This window comes from Anomaloglossus baeobatrachus, chromosome 7 (genome assembly GCF_048569485.1).
Source record: "Anomaloglossus baeobatrachus isolate aAnoBae1 chromosome 7, aAnoBae1.hap1, whole genome shotgun sequence".
Taxonomy (NCBI): domain Eukaryota; kingdom Metazoa; phylum Chordata; class Amphibia; order Anura; family Aromobatidae; genus Anomaloglossus; species Anomaloglossus baeobatrachus.
Genome location: NC_134359.1, coordinates 35,233,085 through 35,259,320, shown reverse-complemented (window position 1 = coordinate 35,259,320; position 26,236 = coordinate 35,233,085). Strand labels below are relative to the sequence as shown.

Below are 26,236 nucleotides of genomic sequence, written 5' to 3'. Positions count from 1 at the left end.
AAAGAATCAGACTTCTTTATTTATTTTTTTTCCAGATGTTCTGGCAGATGTTCTGTGTATGTGTGTGGATATATATATATACTGTATATATACAGTGTGTCCACACATATCCTGTCCACCACCGTTAACTTGAGAACGGCGGCAGCTATAGGCATAGTAGTGGCGTCTAGGTATAGTAAAGTATCCATGCGCTACGCAATGAAACCACCTATAGCACCACCTGGTGGAAAACAACGGAGTAAGCATTTTTATCTCGAAAACGGAACGAGATAGAGAAAAGAAGTGAATAACAAAGTTGTAGGGCATCATCAATTCAATACGAATCAACACCTTGCATACAGAAATGCTATGATTAGAATGTTTAAAACTCACAAGGCTGCGGACGTGAAGCTATATCTCATGGAGACCTTCCTACAAGTCATTGGGTATGGTGGCTGCATGGAGTGGCCTCCACGCTCAGCTGACGGTGGCCACTTTGAGCATCAAAGTTAAATGAGCGCCATATGCGTGACCAGCATTCAATGCTTTGGGGGGTCATGGGTTTCATATCATAGCATTTCTGTATGCAAGGTTTCGATTCGTATTGAATTGATGATGCCCTACAATTTTTTAATTCACCTTTTTTCCTCTATCTTGTTCCGTTTTTTAGATAAAAATGCTAACTCCGTTGTTTTCCACCAGGTGGCGCTATAGGTGGTTTCATTGCGTAGCGCATGGCTACTTCACTATACCCAGACACCACTTCTATGCCTTCTCAAGTTAATGGCGGGGGACAGGATATGGTTGGACACTCTATATATATATATATATATATATATATATATATATATACATTTATATATATATATATATATATATAAAAATATATATATATAAATATATATATATATATATATAAATATATATATATATAAATATAAATATATATATATATATATATATACACATACAGTATAAATATATATATGCACACACGAACAGAAAGGAGGCTATTTCCATCATTTTTTTCCCATGAAACATTGGCAAAAAGTCTTCTTGCGCAATTGTGGCGGTCTCCTTAAAGGGAACCTATCTCTTGATTCATGATGCCCAATCCGCAGGCTGCATGAATCAAAGCCCAGTTGAACTATTGCACCCGCGTATATATTTCTCTGAATCTTTAGGTCATTTCAGATAAAATATGCTTTGAAGACCCAGCCAGAGAGCATAGCCAGAAACAATAGTAATCCTGCTCCGCTGCTGGCCAGCTCTGCCCAGCAATGGTAGAGGTGATTGACGGGTTTCTTGCTATGATGTCTTTTGTATCTAGAGAAATACCCCCTTGACGAAATAAAATAAAATAAATCAGATTCACCTTGCACTTTTAATCATCCTGATCCGTCGCTATGCATGGATTGTAACCAGACCACTGAGTGTACGGGTGCACCATCCAAGAGAGAAGTCTATATACTCAAATCCAATCCAGGGTAGAAGCGGCAGCAACACTGTATCTTCATTCGTGGTATTTTTATTTTTTAAGCTACATGTGGATCGGGTTTGGTCAGGGGTCATCGTCTTCACAATGTGTCAGGGGTCATCGTTGCACAATGTGTGCTTCGGCGGGTCCTGTCAACAGGAGCCGTCGAACCACACATTGTGCGATATGGCCAGCCGTTGTCCTACCCCATTTGCCTCTCCTCACCCCCCTATGCTGTACCCGATCCACATGGAACTTAAAAAATAAAAATAAAAATACCACGAATGAAGATACGGTATTGCTGCCTCTTCTACCCTGGATTGGATTTGAAATAAAATAAAAGGTAATGTCCAGTTGTCTATTTTTTTCCTCAAATCACAGAATTACAGAAGGACAACACAATGTGAAGTTGTAAGAAAAGATGCTCCAAGATGGGTACTCGACATTTAAAGACTAATTTTCTAAAAGTTAAACATTCTGACTATTTTCACATCTTCTACATTTCACACTTTGTACTTATCTTACCATGTGGGTTGTAGCAATAGGCGTCCCATTTTTCGCTCTTGTTTAACCGGTAACCGTAGTCAATGATGCCTTTTTTTCCGAATCCACAGTTGAACGTAGGCTTGACTATGGGGTAGCCCACTCTTCCCTTCTGTAGCCATCCTGCGGCACAGACATGAAACCCTGCAGGGTACAAACAATAGGACTTTATTGTACAGAGGAAATGTGTTTTCCTAACTTTTTCGGATGAAGCAAGGTCTAATTGCTCATAATTTCTCCCGCGGTTGCATACAACATCAGACAGAAGATGTTGGCGTGTCGGCTGCAATCCTCAGTCAATTTAACTTGCTATTTGCTTGGATAAACGGTACATATAAAACCACTTATGTTACGCAGCATGGAAAGGCCTTGGGAGGTTTATTGGATGTACAGTAAACCCAAACACAAGATGTTTGCAGCATTAGAGAATACGTTATATACACAGTGTTTTATATGTAACGCGTTCAGTGCAAATACAGGAATATTTATCTAATTCCAAATCCAATAGTCCAGAAATCCTGACATTTCAGAATTGTGCATAAATAGTTCCAAGAAATAAAAGGGATTGTCTCACTTTCAGCCTTCAGGAGCACACCACTCCTCTGCCTCCTGGCTCCTTGCTTGCTGGAAGCAGTGTGCTCCCAATGATTGAGAGTTTGCACCAGCGACATCAATGAGTGTTGTGAATACGTTTTCCAGTTTGGAGCTCTCTCTTGTGGTCAGTGCTGGCAGTGAAGTTGATGTGTGGAATAGAAGCGACACACCTGCAGAGGACTGGCAATCAGGGTCAGATTGGGCTATTTAACTTAGTAGCTTTCTCTTGTTGCCAGTGGTCAATTGCTCCTGTGTCTTAGGGTACCGTCACACTTTAGCGACGCAGCAGCGATCCCACCAGCGATCTGACCTGGTCAGGATCGCTGCAGCGTCGCTACATGGTCGCTGGTGAGCTGTCAAATAGGCAGATCTCACCAGCGACCAGTGACCAGCCCCCAGACAGCAGCGACGTGGAAACGACGCTGCGCTTGCAGGGAGCCGGCGTCTGGAAGCTGCGGACACTGGTAACTAAGGTAAACATCGAGTATGGTTACCCGATGTTTACCTTAGTTACCAGCGCACACCGCTTAGAGCTGGCTCCCTGCACTCGTAGCCACAGCACACATCGGGTTAATAAGCAAACCTTTGCTTATTTATCCGATGTGTCCTCCGGCTACATGTGCAGGGAGCAGGGAGCCGGCACTGGCAGCGTGAGAGCTGCAGACGCTGGTAACGAAGGTAAATATCGGGTAACCACCTTGGTTACCCGATGTTTACCTTGGTTACAGCTTACCGCAGGCTGTCAGATGCCGGCTCCTGCTCCCTACACATTCGGGATTGTTGCTCTCTCGCTGTCACACACAGCGCTGTGTGCTTATCAGCGGGAGAGCAACAATAAAAAAACGAACCAGGCTGTGTGTAACGAGCAGCGATCTCACAGCAGGGGCCAGATCGCTGCTCAGTGTCACACACAGCGAGATTGCTAATGAGGTCACTGCTGCGTCACCAAAACCGTGACTCAGCAGCGATCTCACTAGCGATCTCGCTGTGTGTGAAGTACCCCTTAAGGACATTCTGCAACCAGCTCTGCTCACTTCCAGAACTTCCCTCAGATAAGTGGTCTTTGTACCACTGCTGTTTGTGTACCACCTTTTGTTGTTGTTCTGCTTTGATACTATGCATGATTCCTAATTTGTCTGTGTGGAGTTCGTGGTGGAATGGTATCATTCCCTGCTGGGAGTGTCTGTATACTTAGTTCCATGATTCTGCAAGATGTGTGTTTTGTCATGCCTGGTATTATTCAGTCCCTCATCTGTATTAGTGTTTTTTGGATCCCAGTAGCATCTGAGTGCTGGTACAGTGGGGGAGAGGTTTAGTAACCTCAGGATTTTTTCATATCAGTAGTGCTGGTATTTATTAGGGTTTTTACGGCTGCAGACAGTTGCTCTTTCCTATCCTTTTCTATAAAGATAGTTTGGGCCTCACCTTTGCTGAAATCTGTCCTTTCTGGCTTTGTATTGTGTTTTTCTACATCACCGTAGCCTTTACATGTGGGGGGCTATCTATCTATCTATCTTAGGGGACTACTCTGAGGCAGATTAGCTTTCTTATATCTCTATCTGTGAGAATATATAGTTCTCCGGCTTTGTCGAGGTGTCCAGGTCATCGTAGGCCCGTCCCACGGCTACTTCTAGTTGTGTGTCAGGATTAGGTCTGCAGTCCGTTAAGGTTCCAGCCACTCTGTTACCTTTTTGGGATTCCGCATTATTTGATCCTTAGTGGTCCCTGAATCATAACACTGAGCGTCCGGCTCGAACTCTACTCCTTTCCATGCTGCTAACACAGGCAACTTTGACTGCGCAGCATCGGAGAAGCATAAGAGCACTGAAGTTAGCCGGATACAGTGATCCAGGCAACTTCTGAGCAGTACTTACAAGCCCTAGAGCAAACAGCTTGTATGCATCTACTTCTTGACTAGGAAAGTGGCCATCTCTGAAGGGGCCACTCACCTTGACAATGAGCTTTGCATTATGGAATTGTAAATCCTTCCCTTCTTGAGCAGTAAATTGGAAGACTGCTTGGTTTTCCAAGCACTTTGCATTTGTTCCAATTTCATAAAATGAGATAACCCCTTTAATACAAAAATTCCCAAAGTCTTCACTCGGTTAAGTAGCGTTGTGACTTATTTGCAAATGGGCGATCTGGTATAGGAATCCCACTGTTACTATGGGGATTTTACTATTGACAACCCCCAGATATTATCATGGACTGTGCCTAGAAAGAACACTTTGTCCTCTGAGGATCTCTCTGCATTACACAAGCCCACAAATGTCAATTTGGACTGCGCTCAGTTGGGACATCGGCCCCAATGTAAAGACCCAACAATATATGGAAGCTAATATTCAATGCAAAGCTCCATGGGATAAGAAAACATAAAACATATCTCATACCAGCCAAACCAGAGACCAATCTGTAAACAGCACTGTTTCTGGGTTTTTGCCCCTCATCAGTACAGAAAAGGGTACTTGGTTGCTGAATGAGATTCTTTCAGATGTATTTACCCTGAAAGATTAACATGAACTTATGTTTCTAACAATTTTTCGGCTGCCGATTTCCCGACGAATGAGTAAAACGCTTGTCCATCAGGTGAAATGATCTTTTGTGCGGTACAAAAAAAAAAAATCGTCATTCTCAGCAGCACATCATCCTCTCTATCAAGGCCAGCGCTGTTAAGAATAATGACAGTGTCATGTTTGGTACGTGGAAGTACCAAGCAAATAATGAAAGAGAAGGGAAGGGAAACCCTGTGTCTAGGGAAGGGAAGACGATGACCCCTGACCAAATCTACAGCTAGTCCCTGGGGCCCCTCATCACCCTAGATAGGTTCCGCACCTATGCACCGAGCCACATACCTGACCCTAGGTATACCTAGTGCTGGACCCTAAATGGGGGACGGAGGGGATGAGCTCTTCGTCAGCCCCACTAAACACTACAGAAGACACAAGGAGGACACTCGGGGGAAAATGCATGAACAACGTATCTACAGATGACTTAGGTAGAAGTTCAACAAAGTAACAGCAACAATAATACAGATGAGAGTAAGCCACCGGCTTTGGATGTAGAAATGTCCCCCTTAGCTCTTGGGGCCCGGGGACACTAATGACATGTCTGCCACTGAAGGTAGGCTATGCATACTGACTGATACATTACAGATTGTTCAGTGCACATTGATAAGCGTGGTCTACCTGTGTAAATATGCTGTTAAATAATCTCCGATAGGCAATTTCTTACCAAGCGACGGTCATTTAGTGCCGCCTGTCCGACCTTAAGACACAGGTCAAGGTGGCTACTGGGTCATTGATGAGACCCATCCAATTATGGAGACTTATTTCCATCATGTATTACTGAGAGAGAGAGAGAGACAAGCATTGAATTTACACCCCATCTGAGCGTGCTCAGTAACAAATACGTATCCGTCGCCGGAATCTATCATTTGACGGATGACGACGGATCCTGAGCTCGTAGGCTTCCATTCTACCAAACGACGGACGACGACGGATCCATTGCTAACCACTTTTTCGACGTACCCAAAAAACGTTACTATGGACGCCATCTCCGTCCGACAGACAAACATTTTTTGACGGATCCGTCGTGAGGCCATCCGTCGTAATCCATCACAAATACAAGTCTATGAGAAAAAAACTGATCCGTTTTTTTCACAATTCGACGGATTGTGACTGATGGCAAAAAACGGATGTGTGAAAGGGGCCATATTCTTCGAAAACCCTTCCAAAGTGGAGAATCCCTTTAAGAGCTGAAGCATTTTTGTCTATACACTGGAGAGGTTATGATTTTAATCGTTGGGGGTCCGTTAGTTCCATAAATTTTAATGGACCAACAGTGCACATGCCAGACCATCGCGCCGGCAGTAAAGCAAATTACTAGTAAATTTACAAGTGATGAAAAGTCACTGAATAGTGGACTCTTGGGGAAGGGGCGTAATGTCCTAACCCGTAATGTCAGTTTCCACCACTTTATTCGAGGCTTGTAAATTTCCTACCCGTGAATCCACTAAGTGCTATAAGAAGCCGAGCAGCAGGAGACTGTGCCGTGCCTACAGTATGTGCAACAATTGTAATTCTGGTTTAACTTAGCACTAATTATGGTTTTCACAAGTTGTGATACAAAAAAAAACAAGACAGGAAGGCTTTTGTTTGCATGTCTGGCATTTCAAAGGAAATGATCTCATATTAGTGAGTACATGGAGAATTGTAAGAGCCCTATCACTTCTGTACTACACAATGACATTATTTAACCCTTGCCAAAATTCAATGAATCGCAGATGTTTGGGGAAGCGTTTTACTCTTCAACTTTTTACGCCTTGAGATTTGGCATTTTGATGTTTGCTTCATAATCATGATGGGTTGTCCAGTGGTCTTTAATGTGTTTCAAACTAAACTTAATTAAAAGGATATGTTATACCTTACTGTTCATGAGTGTAACGAGGGAACCACGACGGAGAGTGGTCCCCTCTATTTCAGGTGTCAGGAGACCATAGCGCATAGATACATGCACACATGCTCTGGTTAAATCTGCTAGCTGTGCAGATTCTCCTTGATCCGATGCTTCAAGGGTTAAGCAGTTCGTTTGGTCTCCTAACCCAAAATGAAAAGCCGGGCCTCAGCTGTGCTGATTTTCCAACTCACCTCTGCTATAAACACTCTCCTCTCAGCTCAGGGAGTTGCCAGTGATAGCTTTGCTATACCTAGCTTTTGAAGTGGACTTTTGAGCTGAGGATTAAGAAATTGATTTTTAGAAATGTAGCCAGAGATTGCTGCATGGATGTTTATGTGGTGTTTATGTAGTGTTTTTCCTTCCTTTTAACCCTTTTCAGATTTCAAATTTAAAAAAAAATGCTGTTATTTACGTGACTTCCTGTTAGGCCTAAGCCACACGGCGAGAAAAACGGTGCAAGTGGAGTGCGATAAAAAAAATCGCATTCCACCCGGACCAATATTAGCCGAGAAAACAATCGTAGCATGCTGCCACTGTAATGCGAGACTCTTTCTCTCGTACCCATTCAAGTCTATGGGGCGAGAGAAAAATCGCACTGCACTCGCGGTACACCGGTGTACTGCGACTGCAGAGCGAGAATGGCAATAGCCGGCTACGGGGGAGAGAGGGAGAGAAATCCCTCCCTCCCCTCCTCAGTGCCGGCCCGCTCCCCGCAGCTGAGGTCCGCTCGCACGGTCGGACCTCAGTCTCAGGGCCACTCGCATGACACTCGGCTCTGCTGTACTGCCAGTGTGAGCCGAGTGTCATGTGAGGGGATCACAATAATCCCCGTGTGGCCCCAGCCTTACTTTACAATCCCCTTCTTTCATTAACAACCAATAAAGAACGGTCATTACATACTAAAGAAATCACTTCAAAGGCTAGGCATAGCAAAGTTATCACTGGCAACTCCCTGAGCTGAGAGAGTATTTATAGCAGAGGTGAGTGGGATACTCAGAACAGCTGAGATAAGGATTTTCATCCTTGGTTAGGAGACCAAATGATCTACTTAAACCTTGCAGCATCAGATAAAGGAGAATCTGTACAGCTAGCAGATTTAACCCATGCAAGTGTGCGTGTAGCTGTGCGCTGTTAACGCCTGACATCTAAAATAGAGGGGACTACTCTCCATCGTGGTACCCCATGTCAAAGTGTTTCCTAAATGCAAACTGTCTAGTCATCCTTATAAATGTTCTACCATTTTGTTTCTGCAGACCGTTTATATGCTGAATGATCTGCAAAAAATGATAGAAATCCATCAGAGCTCATGCTCCTGACAATGCTCTGTGCTCCCCTCCTCTCTTTTCTCAGTGTTAGAGATAGCAGAAGGGAAAGGGTTGTATACAGATCTCCAGAGTTAAGAGAGCAAAAAGTATCTAGTTTTATAAAGAGCCGGTAAAAATAGGTGATAGAAAAGGAGGAAAGCACACGAAGAAAGAATGAGTGCAGGATAGAAGCTGTGCATATGAGCAGTGAAGATATCAGCACCCTGGATACACAATGACATCTAATCCAGCCTGTATTACTGGTAAAGACAATCACACAAGAAAAAAATCTAAAATTTGATCAGGCTGTTGTACGTATCAGGGAGTCTGAAAATGGATGAAGGAATGAAGATTGCAGACTGAAATAAGTGCAATTTTAATAACTAACGGTAACCTCAAATATAAGTAAAATTTTTGCAGGTTAGTTGCAATTTTTTAGGTACCATGTTGGGGTACACGCAGATTTTTGTTAGCATTTTTTACCATTTTTAGGGGGAAGGATTAGTGAAACTCTTAAGGTTTTAATTATAATTATTACTATTTTTTGTTTACAGCATTCACCATTTGGGACAAATCATTTTATATTTTGAGAGCCCGGACTTTTGCAGATGCTGCAATCCTAAATATGCCGTTTTTTATGAATTACAAAAGGAGGGTGTCTTCAACTTTTTTTTTTTGTTTTATAAATTATATAAACTATTTTTTTTTTTTTACGCTGTGATTTCTTGATGCCAAATGAAGGAATTAGTAAATATTTATCCGGTTACAATTGCCAGCTCTTCATCAGTTTCGGGACAGATGTTGACTTGTGATTAGACCGACTTTTGTTTGGATTCTGGATACACTTACTATAAATGATTTATTTGACAATCTGGTGGAGTCAGAATACTTTTTATTTACTTATTTTTTTTGTTTTCTTATTTTTTGAGCTGTTGAAGAAAACAGAATGTCATTACACACAAGGTGGCACACGATCAATGGCTTGTCGTAGGGTGGAGGACTGTGTCAGTGACATGTTGTATATAACGGCATTAATTCAATCACATTTGTGTTTTTTATCAGTGCCATGAATAATAGAATTATTAACATTTTTTTTAGTCCATTAATACATAATGATTTCACATTTTGTTCTTTCCAAGGAAAAATAGATGTACAACACTAATGTATTCTGTGGGGTTGGAGGATTTATTGATGATCTCATATTTGTACATATTAGCCTTTATGAATAATTGCATAACTAGTCCATTCCCCTGATGTAACAATGTTGAAACATCTGTTTTAAAACTTTTTTAGTGTGTTGCCCCTCAGTTATTCCTCATGGAAATGTATGCATACCTTTTGTAGGTGGGTTTTACCTTACCTTTATCAATTGGGTTATCTATTTCACACACTCACACTGTCCAATCACTGCTAAATAGTATCAGACTGTATAATGACACACCCAATTGACAAATATAATTGTAACACCCAGTTGTCAGTTTATCTGTTTAAGAGGTATGACAGAGGAACATCACAGAGGTAAACTCTTTAAGTTAATGTTTGTCCAGTATTTTAGATGGGGTCTCAACACTGTTGCTGAAAAAGATGCCCCATCACAATTATCCCCCCTTTTTGCGGCTCAGGCACATAACAATAAAGTATTCCACTGTTTCATAAAAATCTATAGCAGTATTAGAAAGAGCTGGACATTCTCATTTCCAAATATTCTATTTATAGTGAAGGCAGGACTTTTATCAACTGTGTGATTGACATAACATAAAAAAGTACAATCCCTTTAACAAAAACCTGTCTTTATAAGTCACGTAGTTACTAAATCACATCAATGTAATGTCCTGAAAGATCTCTCCTTAGAGTACTTTCAAACAGTATCACTTTGTTTCTCAGTAACTACAATTTCATCCTTTCTAACAGACCTAATTGTCTGGTCATAGAAAATAATTCATCAAGAAGACTAAGTAAAAGAACAAGGAAGAGCAGCTCCACTCATGAGGAGAAATAGGTTGTAATTTTCCACCCATGAAGAGAAATAGATTGTAAGTTTCCACCCATGAAGAGAGCATTGGTATGGAGGCTTAATCTGTGAAAAGAAAAATGTAGTAAGAATCCACTCTTGAAGAATACAGTGGAGGGAGGCTCCACCCATGAAGAGAACAGAGCAGTGAGGCTCCACCCATGAAGAGAACAGTGCAGAGAGGCTCCACCCATGAAGAGAACAGAGCAGGGAGGCTCTACCCATGAAGAGAACAGTGCAAGGAGACTTCACCCATGAAGAGACCAGTGCAAGGAAGCTCCAACTACGACAAAAACAGCAGGGAGGCTCCACCCATGAATAGAACAGTGCAGTGAGGCTCCACCCATGAAGAGAACAGTGCAGAGAGGCTCCACCCATGAAGAGAACAGTGCAGGGAGAATTCACCCATGAAGAGAACAGTGCACAGGGAGGCTACATCCATGACGTGAACAGTGCAGGAAGGCTCCACCCATGAAGAGAACAGTGCACTCAGAGGCTACATCCATGACGTGAATAGTGCAGGAAGGCTCCACCCATGAAGAAAACAGTGCACAGGGAGGCTAAATCCATGACGTGAACAGTGCAGGAAGGCTCCACCCATGAAGAGAACAATGTAGGGAGGCTCCACCCATGAATAGAACAGTGCAGTGAGGCTCCACCCATGAAGAGAACAGTGTAGGGAGGGTCAACCCATGCATAGAACAGTGCAGCGAGGTTCCACCCATGAAGAGAACAATGCAGAGAGGATCCACCCATGAAAATAAAATACTAAGAATGCTCCACACATGGAGAGAGTAGAGCAAAGAGGCACCACACATGAAGAAAGCAGGGTAAATATCTTTCACCCATAAAGAACACAGGAAAGGGAAAAAGTCAGTGAAATTCTACCCAACAATTGAAGAACATGGTTTCTTATCCCAAAATAGGCTGAACTAGATAGTAAGCAATGAAGAATATTGTAGGCACCACACCTAGAGAACATGAAAGGGCAGATCCACGCATAAAGAGCAAAGGGTTGCAATAGTGATGAGCGAGCAAAACCATGCTTGGATGCTTGGTACTTGAAATGAGCAGGTCAGATGCTTGGATAGGCTCGACTTGAGTACCGAGTATAATGGAAGTCAACGGGAAACTTGGGAAGATCTTCTGGAAAAATGCTCAAGTTTCCCATTGACTTCCATTATACTTGGTACTCGAGTCAATCCCGTCCAAGCACCCTACCTGATCATTTCGAGTACCGAGCATGGTAGTGCCGCTCATCACTAGTTGTAACTATTCACCCATGAAGAAAACAGGATAGAGAGCCTCCACTTATAAAGACGAAAGGGACAATAATCTCCACCCATGAAGGGAGCGGGGCATGGAGACTCATCCAATGAAGAGAACCGGAAAGGGAATAGGTCAGTAAAATTTCAATCAACAGTTGTAGAAATTATCTCCCAATCCTGAGCTTTGTTGGGAGGATGATTGGTTGAACTAGAGGAAGGAATGTAGATAAGTAAAAAGTGTATGGTACTGTGCATAGAGCTGGGAGATTTGTTAGGTTGGCAAGGGTGTTTTTGTAGTGGAATCAGACTTTTAGTCAAGGAAAGACGAACGCATAGCAATCAACTGTGTGATTAGTAGGAAAGTTTGCAGAACCTATTTTATTAATCCCCTACTGTGAATTAAAGTACGGTTGACAGCTCGGACAAGCGGTTGGAAATGACAGAAAGGAGCCAAAAGTTCTACTAATCATGGTACTGACATTTCCTCGCCAGCAGTTGTGTCGGAGAAAACAAGTCATTGTCAATTAAAGTCATAATGGTCAGTAAATAGGTGCTGTTTATTAAAAAGTCAATTTTTGGTTATTTTTTTTATACCCCTTAATTGTAAGCAGATTGGTGGGGGTCCTAATGCTGAGACCCCCATGGATCGCTCAAAAGATGCCCAAGATCTGCAGCGGTCAAGAGAGGAGCACAGAGCTTCTGCCTGACAACTCCTACACACAGCAGAGTTTGATTACAATATATAGTCATAGGGTACGTGCCCATGATCAGTGTTTGCAGCATTTTGGACGCAGCGTGTTTCAGCGTTTCAGCGTTGTACAGTACAAGTATAGTGGACAGGATTTCTAGAAATCCCATGCCCACTGTGCTTGTTTTTTCCGCAGCAAACACTGACCTGCGGTGCGTGTTTCCAGACCACAGCATGTCAATTGTTTGCTACGGAATCACATCCGGAGAACACAAGCGAGAGACAGCAATGCACCGAACCCTGAGCAGCTGCGTTCTCCTGCAGAATCCTGATCGTGGGCACATACCCATAGGTTTTCGACTGCATCTGTACTCTGCCGTGTGTACGAGCTCTGAAGTTTGAGCTGTGCGCTCCTGTCTCTTGTGCTCTGCACTTTATGGACATCTTTTGAGTCATCAGTGGGGGGGTCTCATAATTAGAACTAAAGGGTGTAAAACTTAAAAAAAAAAAAAACTAAAGTTTAGTAAATCTTTAAGTTATTTTTTTCTAATTTCTTTGCTTAATATATCAGATGAAGTAGCTTGAAACACAAGAAGGCACAGAGAGGGTCTTATCTGGCTGGATTTCGGGTGTAGTATTAGCGCTCACCTGGGATGGTTGTGAACAGTCACAACCACTGAATAGCGTATGTGGTGAATGGTTCTTGGCTGCTGCAGTCCCCGTAGTGGATGAACAGAAGATCTCTTGGATGGAAGGGGTTAACCACCGAGCAATAAAAGACTTCAGAGTTCGATATACCAAATAGTGATTTTATTTCTCTACATGTTTTGGAGCTCAGGCTCCTTCATCAGGAAAAATCACAGGTTAATCTATGACACAAGAAGCCCCCTTCCTTCAATAGGGCAGTGTTATGAACTGGTAACCGTGGACAATCACAAAAAATCCAATTAATCATAAAAAAACAAAACCACAAGAGTAGTTGGAAACTGAGCTGACCGCAATCCCCTATCTATCAGATAACACTAGAAGTAGCAGTGGGATGTTCCTAACACATCTAGACAACTCGTCACTGCTGTAGAAATTTGCTACACCTCAAAGATAGAAATTAGGAATCCTAACTTGCCTCGGAGCAGTCCCCAAAGAAATAGCAAGCTCCCAACATGTAACAACGGGGATGTAAGAAAACACAATACACAGATAGAAAATATAAATTAGCAAAGGTGAGGCCCCACTTACTAGCTACGACAGGACAGGACAGATAACTGATTACGGCCAATAAGAAACCCTGTAAAAAATACCAAACTCCTGATAGGAAAAAATACTAAGACCACTGGGTTTTCCCCCGCTATATCAGGTACTCTTGTGCCAGACACTTTACAGTGAACTGCAGATATAATAGGAAGAAACAAAATCACAGAACAAACAATATTCTAAAGTGCAAATAATCCAAACATGAACAGGGAGCAAGCTCCCTTTCTTGCTGGAGGAACTGCCCTGTTCACAAAAGCAGAGAGACAGATCCTCGCATACAAGAAACCAAAACACAGAACAAAATGGAATAAGCAGAAACACCCTTAAGTGCAATTCCAGCAATTAAGCACAGAAACTAGCAAACTTATCTGGAGTAGATTCAGGCACAGAATAAATGGGAGAAACTGAAGGGAAAACTCCCAGCTATCTTCAGAAGCACCAAGTAAACTTCTATCACCGGCGGCCACCAAGCAGAAAATGGTCTTCTAATTACACTAGGCTGATCTGCAATAGGACTTCCTGAATTCCCAATTAACTCTAACACCTGTCTGATTCACAGATTCAGACTCAGCTTGATTACCATTTCTGGCCACCAGAGGGAGCTCCACACCAGCACCCAATCGGATGACATTCACAACAGGGCAGACAATGATGGGTCAAGACAAAATAGACCTATAGAAACCATAGCAATCAGCTCAGCAGAATAAAAGACCACAGTGTTGCAGCCAGGACAACAACTACTTTTTTGCTTAAATTTGATCCCCTGTGTAGGGGTATTGCTCTTATGAATGGATAAGCATGCTGTGACTTTAAGAGACGGTGCTTCCCCTTGTTCTGTGTTTTGTGGACTAGCCGGCAGAGACAGTGCTCCCCTCTGTGCTATGTAGTTGGACGAACCCTACCCAAAAAGTGCGGGAAATAGAGAAAGAGAGGAAGCAGAGGTTAGGGTGAAAAGAGAAGAAATTGGGTCGCCTGAGAGAGGAGGCATCGCTTGAGAAGTGTCCAGGAACGACGGTGGGGAGAGGAGAGCGATGGCGGACTACGAGAGAGAGACTACAAGCCGGAACATGGCAGAGCCCTGGTAGTCATCAAGTGAGTACAGAACTGGGAAGCTCCTGAGGTTAGACGAGAAGAGACACAGTCCGGAAGAGTCAAAGAAAATGACCTATCGTTCAAGTCAAGTTTTTATGTTACATTAATTTTTCAATATCTTAAAAAAAAATTCTAAACTTTTGCAATTTTCACACTCTTTTCCTCTTCTTCACTTGTATTAGTAGCAGTAGACTCACTAAGACTCTATTTGTTAAAAAATTCTTAAAAAACATAAAAATCTTTTTTATACAAGTCATACTAGTCATTTTCAGATAACGCATTCCCTTTAATAAAAATGGCACAAAGATCATCTGTTTCCCATTATTTGTTCAGCCCCTAAAATCCAATTTTATGGTCACTGGACTGTTCGGGTCACATTGTAACAAAACATAACTTGACCTAATAATACAATTATCACGTTGGCATATTGATTTCTAAAAAATACAATTTGATCCCCAACCCTTCCCAAAATGTTCTCTCTCTACCTCCACAGGCGGGTATAATAGTTTAATATTTTCCATTGTCGGTGCAGTTTGAAAGCAAATATGTCAGATATATATAGTGTACATGGCTCCTGCTGATAAGTTAACCTACAGGTTTGTGTATGCAGCTCCTATGCAGCTCCATATGTCTCCATGTTAATGTAGCTCCCCTGAGCCATGAGGAGCTACAAAGTACTGCATCCTGTCAAAGATTTAGGGCCTACCCCAAGGGACCCAGAAGACCAGTGCCGGTAGCACCAAAACATTCATTTTAATCCCTGTTTTCCGCCCCCAGAAACTGGTGACTGGCTACGGTTGGACCCAATGGGTAGCCATTTTGGGGTGAAACCGAACCAGTCCACTAGACGACAACCAGGGAGGCAGGGTCAGACAGTCAGTAAGTGGAGGTGAAAGGAGACGGACATAACGGTATTGATGGGAGAGTGTAACAGTGACCTGTCAGGTGGAGGCGTGTGGTTGCCAAAGGAGTACGGTGGAGTACTCTCGGAATCATAGCACCGACGGGGTACAGAGCCCTAGGTCAGGAAAACGCTCCAGGCAGACCTGATAAAATCTGCACAGTGAGGGGACCATTCAGGACCTCGCCGACCGAAAAGTCCAGGACACAGTAACGACGGGAGAACCGGGGAACGAAAGCAAAGATGTGTCCCCAAAAGGGTTCAAGTTACCTGCCGTATGGACTAAGACTGAAAGACAACCAAGAGGGCACCCACAGATGCTCCAAGCCACAGGGACCCACCAACTAGACACAGGTGCAGGGAAAGGAAGCCATCAGGTTGCCACACCGGCACTGGAACTAAGGGGACCAGTGGAGAGGACCAGGACCATCGGGTTGCAAGCAACATCTCAGTGAGTAAAGAACCAGTTATACTGCAATCCCTTGTGTTGTCTACCTTCTTTCCGCGCCCCAACATTATTGATGGACATAACCAACATCCACCATCATCTACCCCCTGGGGCCTAGCCCCACTTGCGGAGGGCCGCAACATCCAGGCTGCCATTAACATCAAACCCAGTAGTGAGAGACTGTGCAGTGGCGGCTCCATCTCTATAGCTGCAACCTGCAAGTGGCGTCACGACAAAAACTTTATTCAAAATCCCCTGTAAATACCCCCTTTTTAAAAGCAACCCCCAGGGTCACGGAACCGGGCACCGGCCATTACACCCGTGACACTTCCCCAGTGAAACCAGGCCCAGGACCGAGTACCCCATAGCCCTGGGGTGCGACACTAACAAACTTCAAACAAACCCTGTGTGTAGTCTGATCCTAGAGTCAAGCGTAGTTATTTTCTAATATGACTGTGCATGCACAGTGCGTTTTTTTATGTGTTTTTTTCATTCACAGTTCATGCAGATTTGGTGCAGATTTGATATAAAATTTGATGCAGAATTAGTGTAAATTTGATGCAGATTTGGTGTAAATTTGATGCAGATTTGATTCATATTTGGTGCAGATTTGATGCAGTTTTGATGCAGATTTGGTGCCATCATGTGTATTTTTATGCCAGCAAAGTTAAAGAGCATTGTGAAGTGCTGTCTGTCCATTGCTTATTTTTTCCTTGCAGATTTGTTGCAGAAAATAATCTGCATCATGTCAATTGTTGGTGCGTTTTTTCCTCCATTTTTTAGCCCTTCCTCCTATTGACTTCATTAGGAAAAACACATGGCACAAAAACACACCAAAAACGCATGCTTAGTGCAGATTTGATGCAAAACAGTTTTGTCCCAAATCTACAACGTGCGCACATAGCCTATCTGCTCCTTTGTTTTCCTTACGCACAGTGGGAGAGGACAAAACAAGTCTACAGACACATAATACATTTGCTGCATATCATAAATCATGCTTGTAAATGGATTTTAGATCATTTTGCTCAGTAAATCTCTCTCCTATTGTTTCCTTGCCTTAGTTGTATTATAATAATATACTGACATTTTGGGTTTTAGCAATGTTCCCGGACTCTCACCTATCTTCCTTGCTTCCTCCAGCTGATCGTATGTCGCAAGCTGACCCCCTTCGTATTCGCACACGGCTCTGGCCTCTCGGTAGGTGAGTTGGTATTTTCCATTTCTTGATTCTCGGTGATAGACTCCAGCTGCTTGTTCTGAGAAGCACAAGAAGTCATTACTACGGGATTGTTTAACTGTGTCTTTTCCACATTATTCCTCCACCTCCAGCATCGCGTATCGTGTTCTATGGTGCATTAACGCCAAGAAACAGACAAAGCATTGATTTCATAGACAGGACGTTTTTGGACACCGGCCTAGGCAAACAACCAAACTTTTTAGGAATAAAACCATATTTTGTTGCTTGTGATCCAGATCTGTGACCTCCGGCATTGTTGTTTTAGAGTAAACAAAGTTGTTAGTTCCTGTGGCGTCTAATCCGTAACATAACGTTTCATGGCGGAACACGGAACGATCAGAAAGGCTTAAGAATTCTTTAGTTGAGGGCAGAGATCTGGTTTAAATAAAACGCAGAGTTAGGTAAGAAGAACCCGTCTGTCTTGTCAGGGGTCGTCCTATGGGGTTAAGCTCTTTTTAGTTTTCTATGGTAAAGACATGAGATACTCAAGTTGTCTTTCATTAAAATGTTCTCCTTCAGAGGAGCATCTCAGGTCACCATGAACATATCTGTCTATCTATCTGTCTTTTAACTCAAAAAAAAATGGGGGCAGCACCAAAGAAAGATGATTTTTTTGGACTTTTTATATGCAAGATTTTTTGTTGATAACCTGGGGTATTTTGTTCTATCTATCTATCTATCTATCTATCTATCTATCCCTCTATCTATCTATCTATCTATCTATCTATCCCTCTATCTATCTATCTATCCCTCTATCTATCTATCTATCTATCTATCTATCTATCTATCTATCTATCTATCTATCTATCTATCTATCTATCTATCTATCTATCTATCCCTCTATCTATCCCTCTATCTATCTATCTATCTATCTATCTATCTGTCCCTCTATCTATCTATCTATCTATCTATCTATCTATCTATCTATCTATCTATCTATCTATCTATCTATCCATCTATCTATCCCTCTATCTATCTATCTATCTATCTATCTATCTATCTATCTATCTATCCCTCTATCTATCTATCTATCTATCCCTCTATCTATCTATCTATCTATCTATCCCTCTATCTATCTATCTATCTATCCCTCTATCTATCTATCTATCTATCTATCTATCTATCTATCTATCTATCTATCTATGTTATCACATATCTATCTATATAAGTTGGCGACTGGCTACGTTGTAAATGGCAGGTGCGTAAACAAAAGTAGTGTAAACCTGGAGATTTTTCGGGTGCTCATAGTCCCATGTGTTTTGTTAAAGTATTTGCAGGGCCAGGTTTACAGATAGCTGGAGAAATGAGTGAGTCCGACTATCCATGTCGCGGGCGGGGAGGAGGGTGTCAGCACACCGCGCTCACCCCTTCTGCTCGGGTCCGGCAGTTGCTCCTGGTGGCTCGAGCTGTGGGCCGGATCCCGGGGTGTCTCGAGCGACACTCCTCGCCCGTGAGTGAAAGGGGGTGTTTGTTGGGTGTGGGGATTGTTATAGTTCGTGACGCCACCCACGGTTGTGGTGATTGCACCACCGCTGCTCAGTATGGGGGTCCCGGGGATGGTGATGCGGAGCAGCCAGGTGTTGTGTTGCCCCTCCGTGGGTAGGGGTTGGTGATCCCGGGGCCCAGTGGAGAGATGTAAAGTGTAGGGCCCGGTGGGCGCAGGGACGCGGGGGCAGCGCTGTGCCTTGCGGCACGGTGGTACTCACTCAGCCTGAGACACGGACACAGTTTGTACGGTAAACCAACGGCTGGTAGGACGGTCCCACAGACGGCTGCACCTGCACTCCCGGTAGGTGACGGTGACGTCTCTCTTCCTTGCACCTGTGTTGTCTGATGGTAGCGGTGGATTCCCTCCGGTTACCCGCTCCCCGACTGCAATCTGGGCCGGAGGAGCTCTACACTTTGCCCGCAGGCGCTGGCCCTGGGGAAACTGGTGCCCTGGCGGTGGCGGTGTCTCCCCGGTAATGGTCGGGCTGTTGCCGTCAATCGGGACTTGGTTGTTGGGGGATCTACGTCCCCTTCACTGACGGATTCGGCAAATTTGGCGACTCCTAGCCTTGCCGGGGTCCGAGAGGCCCCTGCCCTGGTGCTGACTGTCCTTCGGAACACTGCTCCAGACCACCGGGCACATAGCCAACGGGGTCCTTCCAGGAACTTCCAAACGGTCCCCCTCCAAACAGTCACCGCCGTCGCTGACCTTGCTGTTCTGGCCCTACACAAAGCTGGGCTCTCAGGCTTTCTTTCCTTCTGTCACTTTACTTGCTTTTCTCCTTTACCACTTTCTTACTTTCTTTTAGCTGTTTACTTTCTCACTTCAGCTCCTCACACTTCCTCCTCCCTGACAGAACTGCACTCTTGCCCTGCCTGGACTAATCTGCTGTTCACTCAAGCTCGTCCCTGAGCTGACTGCCTGGTTACTTCCTGCCTCCAGAGTTGTGAGCTCCTTGGTGGGCAGAGCCAACCGCCTGGCCCACCCCCTGGTGTGCATCATCAACCTCTGGAGGAAGGCAACAAGGATTTGTGGTTAGCTGTGATGTGCCTACCTGGAGTGTGGGGTGTGGTGGTGTTGTGACCCGTGTCCCCTGGCTTGCCCAGGGCGACACATTCCCCCTTAGCAAAATGCAGACCGTCCGCGGGCTGCCGTCCTACACCGGTTTTATTTTTCTGTAAAAAGGGGATAACAGGGTTAAACAAACATAAATACATTTTAATCAAAACTCTTCCCAAGACGGGAGGCACATTTACTTAAACGTTGCAACGGTTTACGGTCACGGTTTCCGCTCTCTCCCACCCAAGCAACCTGGCCCTGATGCTGCCCCTAAAACCCAGGCAGCACCCCTTGACCCACAGTCCAGCACAAGTCACCCGAGCGGGATCTGTCCTTCCCCTCCAGAGGGTGGCCACCGGTTCCTTTGGTGGCTGGGCCCTGGCCTGCTCTGCTCAGGGCCCTCCCTCCAACCTGCCTCTCCGGAGACGGTATTGCGGAAACGGTAACGGTACCCAACATATTTACAAGCCACTTAACGTTTGTGGTGCCCTGCAAGTTCACGGGCTTGTCCATGGATAGTTCCCATGCCAATAAACTTAAACGGTCCCCACGGGGACAACGGTGCCGGCCCCTGCCGGTTGCTAATCACACGGTGAATCAGGTGAACTTCGGTATCATCATTTTCTTATCATTTTCACTTTTTCAAACAACACACAGCAAACAAGCAACTCAGTGGTGGTCCCAACGGGGACGGTGCAACGGGCATCCGCTGCCCTGGAAGCGGCTCAACAGTCCATTCTCACTCGTGGGGTTCTAGTGCCACCTTCACATGGTGCACCGCTCTGGACCCCAATGGTAGCTCGCTGCAGGCAATCTTCTTCCATATACATGCGGGCATGCACATCCGCTCTATACCCCTCTCGGGCTTCGATCTCTCTGCGCAGCTGCTGTTGCCGTCGCTCCCAGCCGGGAGCACTTTCTGTTTGCTCCGGTTCAGCGTGTGCGGGGGACGGGCCCAGCCAGAGTCCCTCCGTGTCGGCTACGACCGGCACCTTCAGTAATGAGGGACCCCGCTGTGACATGGCCTGCTCTGCCTCCTGGCAGCTGCATCCCCGCCGTGCCTCCGGTGCATCTTTGCTGACGGCTTCAGCCTTCGGCTTCTTCCATAGAAGCGGTTCAGGGTGGTCATGAGCTTCTGCTGCAGGTCGGTCCGCCGGGGCGGATTGGCAGGGTACCGCTACCGGTGGTGGTGGTAGCGGGCCTAGTGGCGGGGCAGCAGCAGCTAACGCGGGTAGCGGGAGAGGCAGCAGGGTGAACAGGTGTAGGCCGGGCCCCTCAGCCGCAGCGGCCGATCCCTCGGGAATACAGGGACGTGGGTCTCTTACCCGTTCCTCCAAATCTTCCTCCACCTCACATCTCCGCGTAGCAGCCACCACTTCCACCATGTCGGCCTCCCACTCCTCCAGGAGGAGCTGCATGCAGACCTGCAGACGGCTGCTTAGCTGGGCGGTCCGGACTTCCACCCACGCCGCCATGCCGGGCGCGGGGACCACGGTGTTGTTGGTCGGACTCAGCATCTTTAGCAGCGGCCTCTTCCAGGAACCAATAAATGGCCGCAGGGTCCTGGCTTCCCTGCTTCCATAGCCGCGCTCACATGCGGCCAGCCGCCATTTCGTCCCCCTTAGCTCTTTCCGGCCCCTCCTCTCTCGGGGCGGGGTTTTGGCCTTCGCGCCTCTACTGCTCGAGAAGACGCTCGAGCGGGAACTTTTCGCGCCAAAGATGGCGGCTTCTGAAATTTTTCTGCCGGATGCCTCCGGCGGTAACAAGGCGCACCTCTACCTGACGGCAGAGCGGTAAGATCCTGTTCGTGACGCCAAGTTGTCGCGGGCGGGGAGGAGGGTGTCAGCACACCGCGCTCACCCCTTCTGCTCGGGTCCGGCAGTTGCTCCTGGTGGCTCGAGCTGTGGGCCGGATCCCGGGGTGTCTCGAGCGACACTCCTCGCCCGTGAGTGAAAGGGGGTGTTTGTTGGGTGTGGGGATTGTTATAGTTCGTGACGCCACCCACGGTTGTGGTGATTGCACCACCGCTGCTCAGTATGGGGGTCCCGGGGATGGTGATGCGGAGCAGCCAGGTGTTGTGTTGCCCCTCCGTGGGTAGGGGTTGGTGATCCCGGGGCCCAGTGGAGAGATGTAAAGTGTAGGGCCCGGTGGGCGCAGGGACGCGGGGGCAGCGCTGTGCCTTGCGGCACGGTGGTACTCACTCAGCCTGAGACACGGACACAGTTTGTACGGTAAACCAACGGCTGGTAGGACGGTCCCACAGACGGCTGCACCTGCACTCCCGGTAGGTGACGGTGACGTCTCTCTTCCTTGCACCTGTGTTGTCTGATGGTAGCGGTGGATTCCCTCCGGTTACCCGCTCCCCGACTGCAATCTGGGCCGGAGGAGCTCTACACTTTGCCCGCAGGCACTGGCCCTGGGGAAACTGGTGCCCTGGCGGTGGCGGTGTCTCCCCGGTAATGGTCGGGCTGTTGCCGTCAATCGGGACTTGGTTGTTGGGGGATCTACGTCCCCTTCACTGACGGATTCGGCAAATTTGGCGACTCCTAGCCTTGCCGGGGTCCGAGAGGCCCCTGCCCTGGTGCTGACTGTCCTTCGGAACACTGCTCCAGACCACCGGGCACACAGCCAACGGGGTCCTTCCAGGAACTTCCAAACGGTCCCCCTCCAAACAGTCACCGCCGTCGCTGACCTTGCTGTTCTGGCCCTACACAAAGCTGGGCTCTCAGGCTTTCTTTCCTTCTGCCACTTTACTTGCTTTTCTCCTTTACCACTTTCTTACTTTCTTTTAGCTGTTTACTTTCTCACTTCAGCTCCTCACACTTCCTCCTCCCTGACAGAACTGCACTCTTGCCCTGCCTGGGCTAATCTGCTGTTCACTCAAGCTCGTCCCTGAGCTATCTGCCTGGTTACTTCCTGCCTCCAGAGTTGTGAGCTCCTTGGTGGGCGGAGCCAACCGCCTGGCCCACCCCCTGGTGTGCATCATCAACCTCTGGAGGAAGGCAACAAGGATTTGTGGTTAGCTGTGATGTGCCTACCTGGAGTGTGGGGTGTGGTGGTGTTGTGACCCGTGTCCCCTGGCTTGCCCAGGGCGACACATCCACATACCTCCACTCATGGGTGTCTCACATGTGGTAATGAGACTGATTGTTTGGTAAATAGCAGTTAATGTGAAGAGGTTGTGTGTGTGTGCGTGTCTGTGTGTGTGTGCGTGTCTGTGTCCGTGTGTGTGTGTGCCTGTGTGTGTGTGTGTCTGTGTGCGTGCTTGCGTGTGTGTGTGTGTCTGTGTGTGTGTGTGTGTGTGTGTGTGTGTGAAGCCTCTGGGAAAAATCCATTGCGGGGGAAAAAGGGGATTTGTTTGTTCTAATTGCGGCTGAGGTTAAGTGTATTGAAGCCTCTCCTAAGGGACCCCCTGGGAGAAGAGAGGGTTCGCTTCGTGCTGACCAGGGTCACTGTATGGAAGGGCTGCTATGCTCTGAAGTTAATCAAAAAGGACCGTGGAGCCTCTGTTAGGACTCTCTGAAGTTAAACAGACTTTAACTCCGAATATGAATACTGGCATGGTCAGTGAATGGCGGCTGATAGCTCCACCGGGGTACCACGGTGGAGACATGTATCCGAACCTGAGCAGGAGTACCGGGAAGAAAATGGTATGTTGTGTACCCCGAGTGCGGTTTAACTGGTTGAACTTTGAAAAAATGGGTTCCTTTCTGCTTCCTCTAATACGCAGCGAAGTGAGTGACCCCATCACATGAAGTGGTTGAAATGTCACACTATTTATCTATCTAATATCTTAGCTCTCTATCTATCCTATCTATCTATCTATCTATCTATCTCTCTATCTATCCATCCATCCATCCATCCATCCATCCATCCATCCATCCATCCATCCATCCATCTATCTATCTATCTATCTATCTATCTATCCTACCTCTCTATCTATCTATCTATCCTATCTCTCTATCTATCTATCTATCTTTTCAACCCACACATACTGGGAGAAAAATGCAGTATATCTATAGCAAATCTACATATGTTTCATTGGGTGATAAAAATGATGTCACGCTCCCCGGGTCCCCTGCCTTGCTTCCCGGCTCCCCTGCCTCGGTCTGAGAGAGTCCCAGCACCTAGGGTGGCCGCTCCTACCAACCCAAGGCTTTGGAGTTTCCCGGCCTCTCTGGACAGGAACGTAGCAGGTGTGTGCCCTCTCCGCAGTAGAAGCAGAGGCCCTTGGCGAGCCGTTCTGCTCGGCGTTGTTCGGACTGCCGCAAACGGTCAATCTGCATGGGCTCGTGGACAGAGACACCAGACGACGCTGACTGAAGTACGGCGGGCTTCTGCGGAGGAGAGGAATGCCGTATCGGACGTCTCTCACGGGACACCTCTTTGGATCGTTCCTGGAATCTGAGGTCCACGCGGGTGGCTAGTGCGATCAGGGCATCCAGGGTGGAAGGAACATCGCGGCCTGCCAGCTCGTCCTTAATACGACTGGAGAGTCCTTCCCAGAAGGCGGCGGTGAGGGCTTCATTGTTCCACCCCAATTCTGAGGCCAAAGTGCGGAAGCGGATGGCATACTGCCCTACCGTCGTAGTCCCCTGACGTAGCCTGAGGAGTGATGAGGCGGATGCAGCGGCACGTCCCGGTTCGTCAAAGGTGTTTCTGAATGCCTGCAGGAAGTCCTGGATGTTGGTAGTCACAGGGTCCTCCTTTTCCCACAAGGGGTTCATCCAGGCCAGTGCCTCACCCTCTAGATGGGACATCACAAACGCCACCTTGGCTTGGTCGGAGGCAAACAAGTGCAGAAGCAGCTTGAAATGAAGGGAGCACTGGTTTAGGAATCCCCTGCAGGTCTTGGGATTTCCGGCGTACCGGGGTGGTGAGGCCAAACGAAGTCTGAAAGCATCCGAGGAGGCTGCCACGGGAGCTGTGGCCGTGGATTGTACAGTGGAAACCTGAGATGCCAAGGATGTGGCCGTCGCTTGTAGCGTGTTCAGGCGGGTATCCACAGAAGACATGAAGTTCAGCATGCGGGTCTGGGTCTCGCGCTGGCGTGTGAGTTCCTGCTGCAAGGCCGCTAGTGCTTCGGCGGGATCCATGGCCTGTTCTTACTGTTAGGGCCAGGTGGATGGGCAGACCCAGGAGGTGGATCCACTGGGCTGAACACCTCACCGAGGGCAAGGTGCCCGGTAACCGGAGCACTAGCAGGACAGTCCGTTTAGAGGAGTGGAGTAAAGAAGTCCCTGGGACCACGGGGTCTCTGATGGTAGTCCGGGTGACGGAGCTCAGGTTCGGAGGCCGAGATGTCGTCAGGCAGAGTCCGGAACCAATGGAGCGAGAAGACGGGTCACCACAGGGATCGGAGATGGCAGGAACTGACGGGATGGCAGGCCGTCACCGTTCGGGGTTCGGGTATCGTCAGGACTGGTTGGCGAGGCAGGATCGGCTCTACGAGAGAGATAGGTGAGTATATCACAAGACACAAGGAGACCTGACTCCTAGCTTAGCAAACACGAAGAACAGGCCCCGCCCACTTGGAAAGGATCCCACTATATACCCAGTACCTGATCCTTCAATATCCTGTTGCAGGACACTGGCCCTTTAAGAAAGGGTCAATGACCGCGCGCGCGCCCTAATGCGCATGCGCGAGGCCCGGGTGCCAGAAGCCAGGGCAGGGAGCGGTGAACAGGAGGCAGGGGAGCCGGCCTGGAGCAGAGCTGCCGACGGGCGCCGGGAGTGGGGACCGAGCCGCCTGAGGAGCGCAGGTGATGGGGGCTGGAGGCTGTGGAGCGGGGGACGCCTGACAGAGGAGCTGGGGAGCGAGGCAGGGAAGCCGGGGAGCGTGGCAGGTGAGCCGGGGAGCGAGGCAGGGGAGCCGGGAAGCAAGGCAGGGGACCCGGGGAGCGTGACATCATTTTTATCACCCAAAACTTTACAGTTCGGGTTCGCTCATTGGTAGTGATGAGTGGACCTCTGCTGGTCACGCTGAACTTTTTTTTCAAGTTCGGTTTTGGACCCAAACTTGATCAGAACTTCATTTGAAGTCACTGATTGGTCAGTTTGGGTCTCCGCCCACATTCAGCCAGTGGTTTGTATTTGTAAAGCCCCCAAACTTTGTTTTCTTGGAAAAGTCTGAGTTCATACCGAACACCGAACTTCAAATTCGCTCATCTCTACTCATCGGGCGGGACCTTGCAATCTCACTGGCAGTTTTTGCCAAAGTATCTAAGTGGTTAAACCTCGGCTCTTAGAGCTGTTGAGAAGGGGTTAATATCCACTTAAAAAAGTCTGCAGCAAGTAGACGAGATGTGTAAAATCTTATCCACTTGCTTCGATTTCATCTGTACAAATCCGGGGTAAAATTCCTCAGGAACTCTATCCCACCTAGACTTAAAGGGGGCTGCATTAGCCTCCGTTTTACCCTATAGATCAGGGTCCCCAAG

General features: G+C 46.8%; 1 protein-coding gene across 1 annotated transcript in view; it reads right to left on the bottom strand.

The window, feature by feature from the left end:
• TNFAIP6 (TNF alpha induced protein 6) overlaps nucleotides 1-26,236 on the bottom strand; it is a 75,353-nt gene that overhangs the window by 35,978 nt on the left and 13,139 nt on the right. Inside the window, exons 2-3 of the mRNA XM_075318816.1 lie at nucleotides 17,130-17,267; nucleotides 1,982-2,143 (exon numbers count right to left, since the gene is read on the bottom strand). Coding sequence (XP_075174931.1) covers nucleotides 1,982-2,143; nucleotides 17,130-17,267 — 300 coding nt within the window. The remainder of the gene's footprint in view (nucleotides 1-1,981; nucleotides 2,144-17,129; nucleotides 17,268-26,236) is intronic.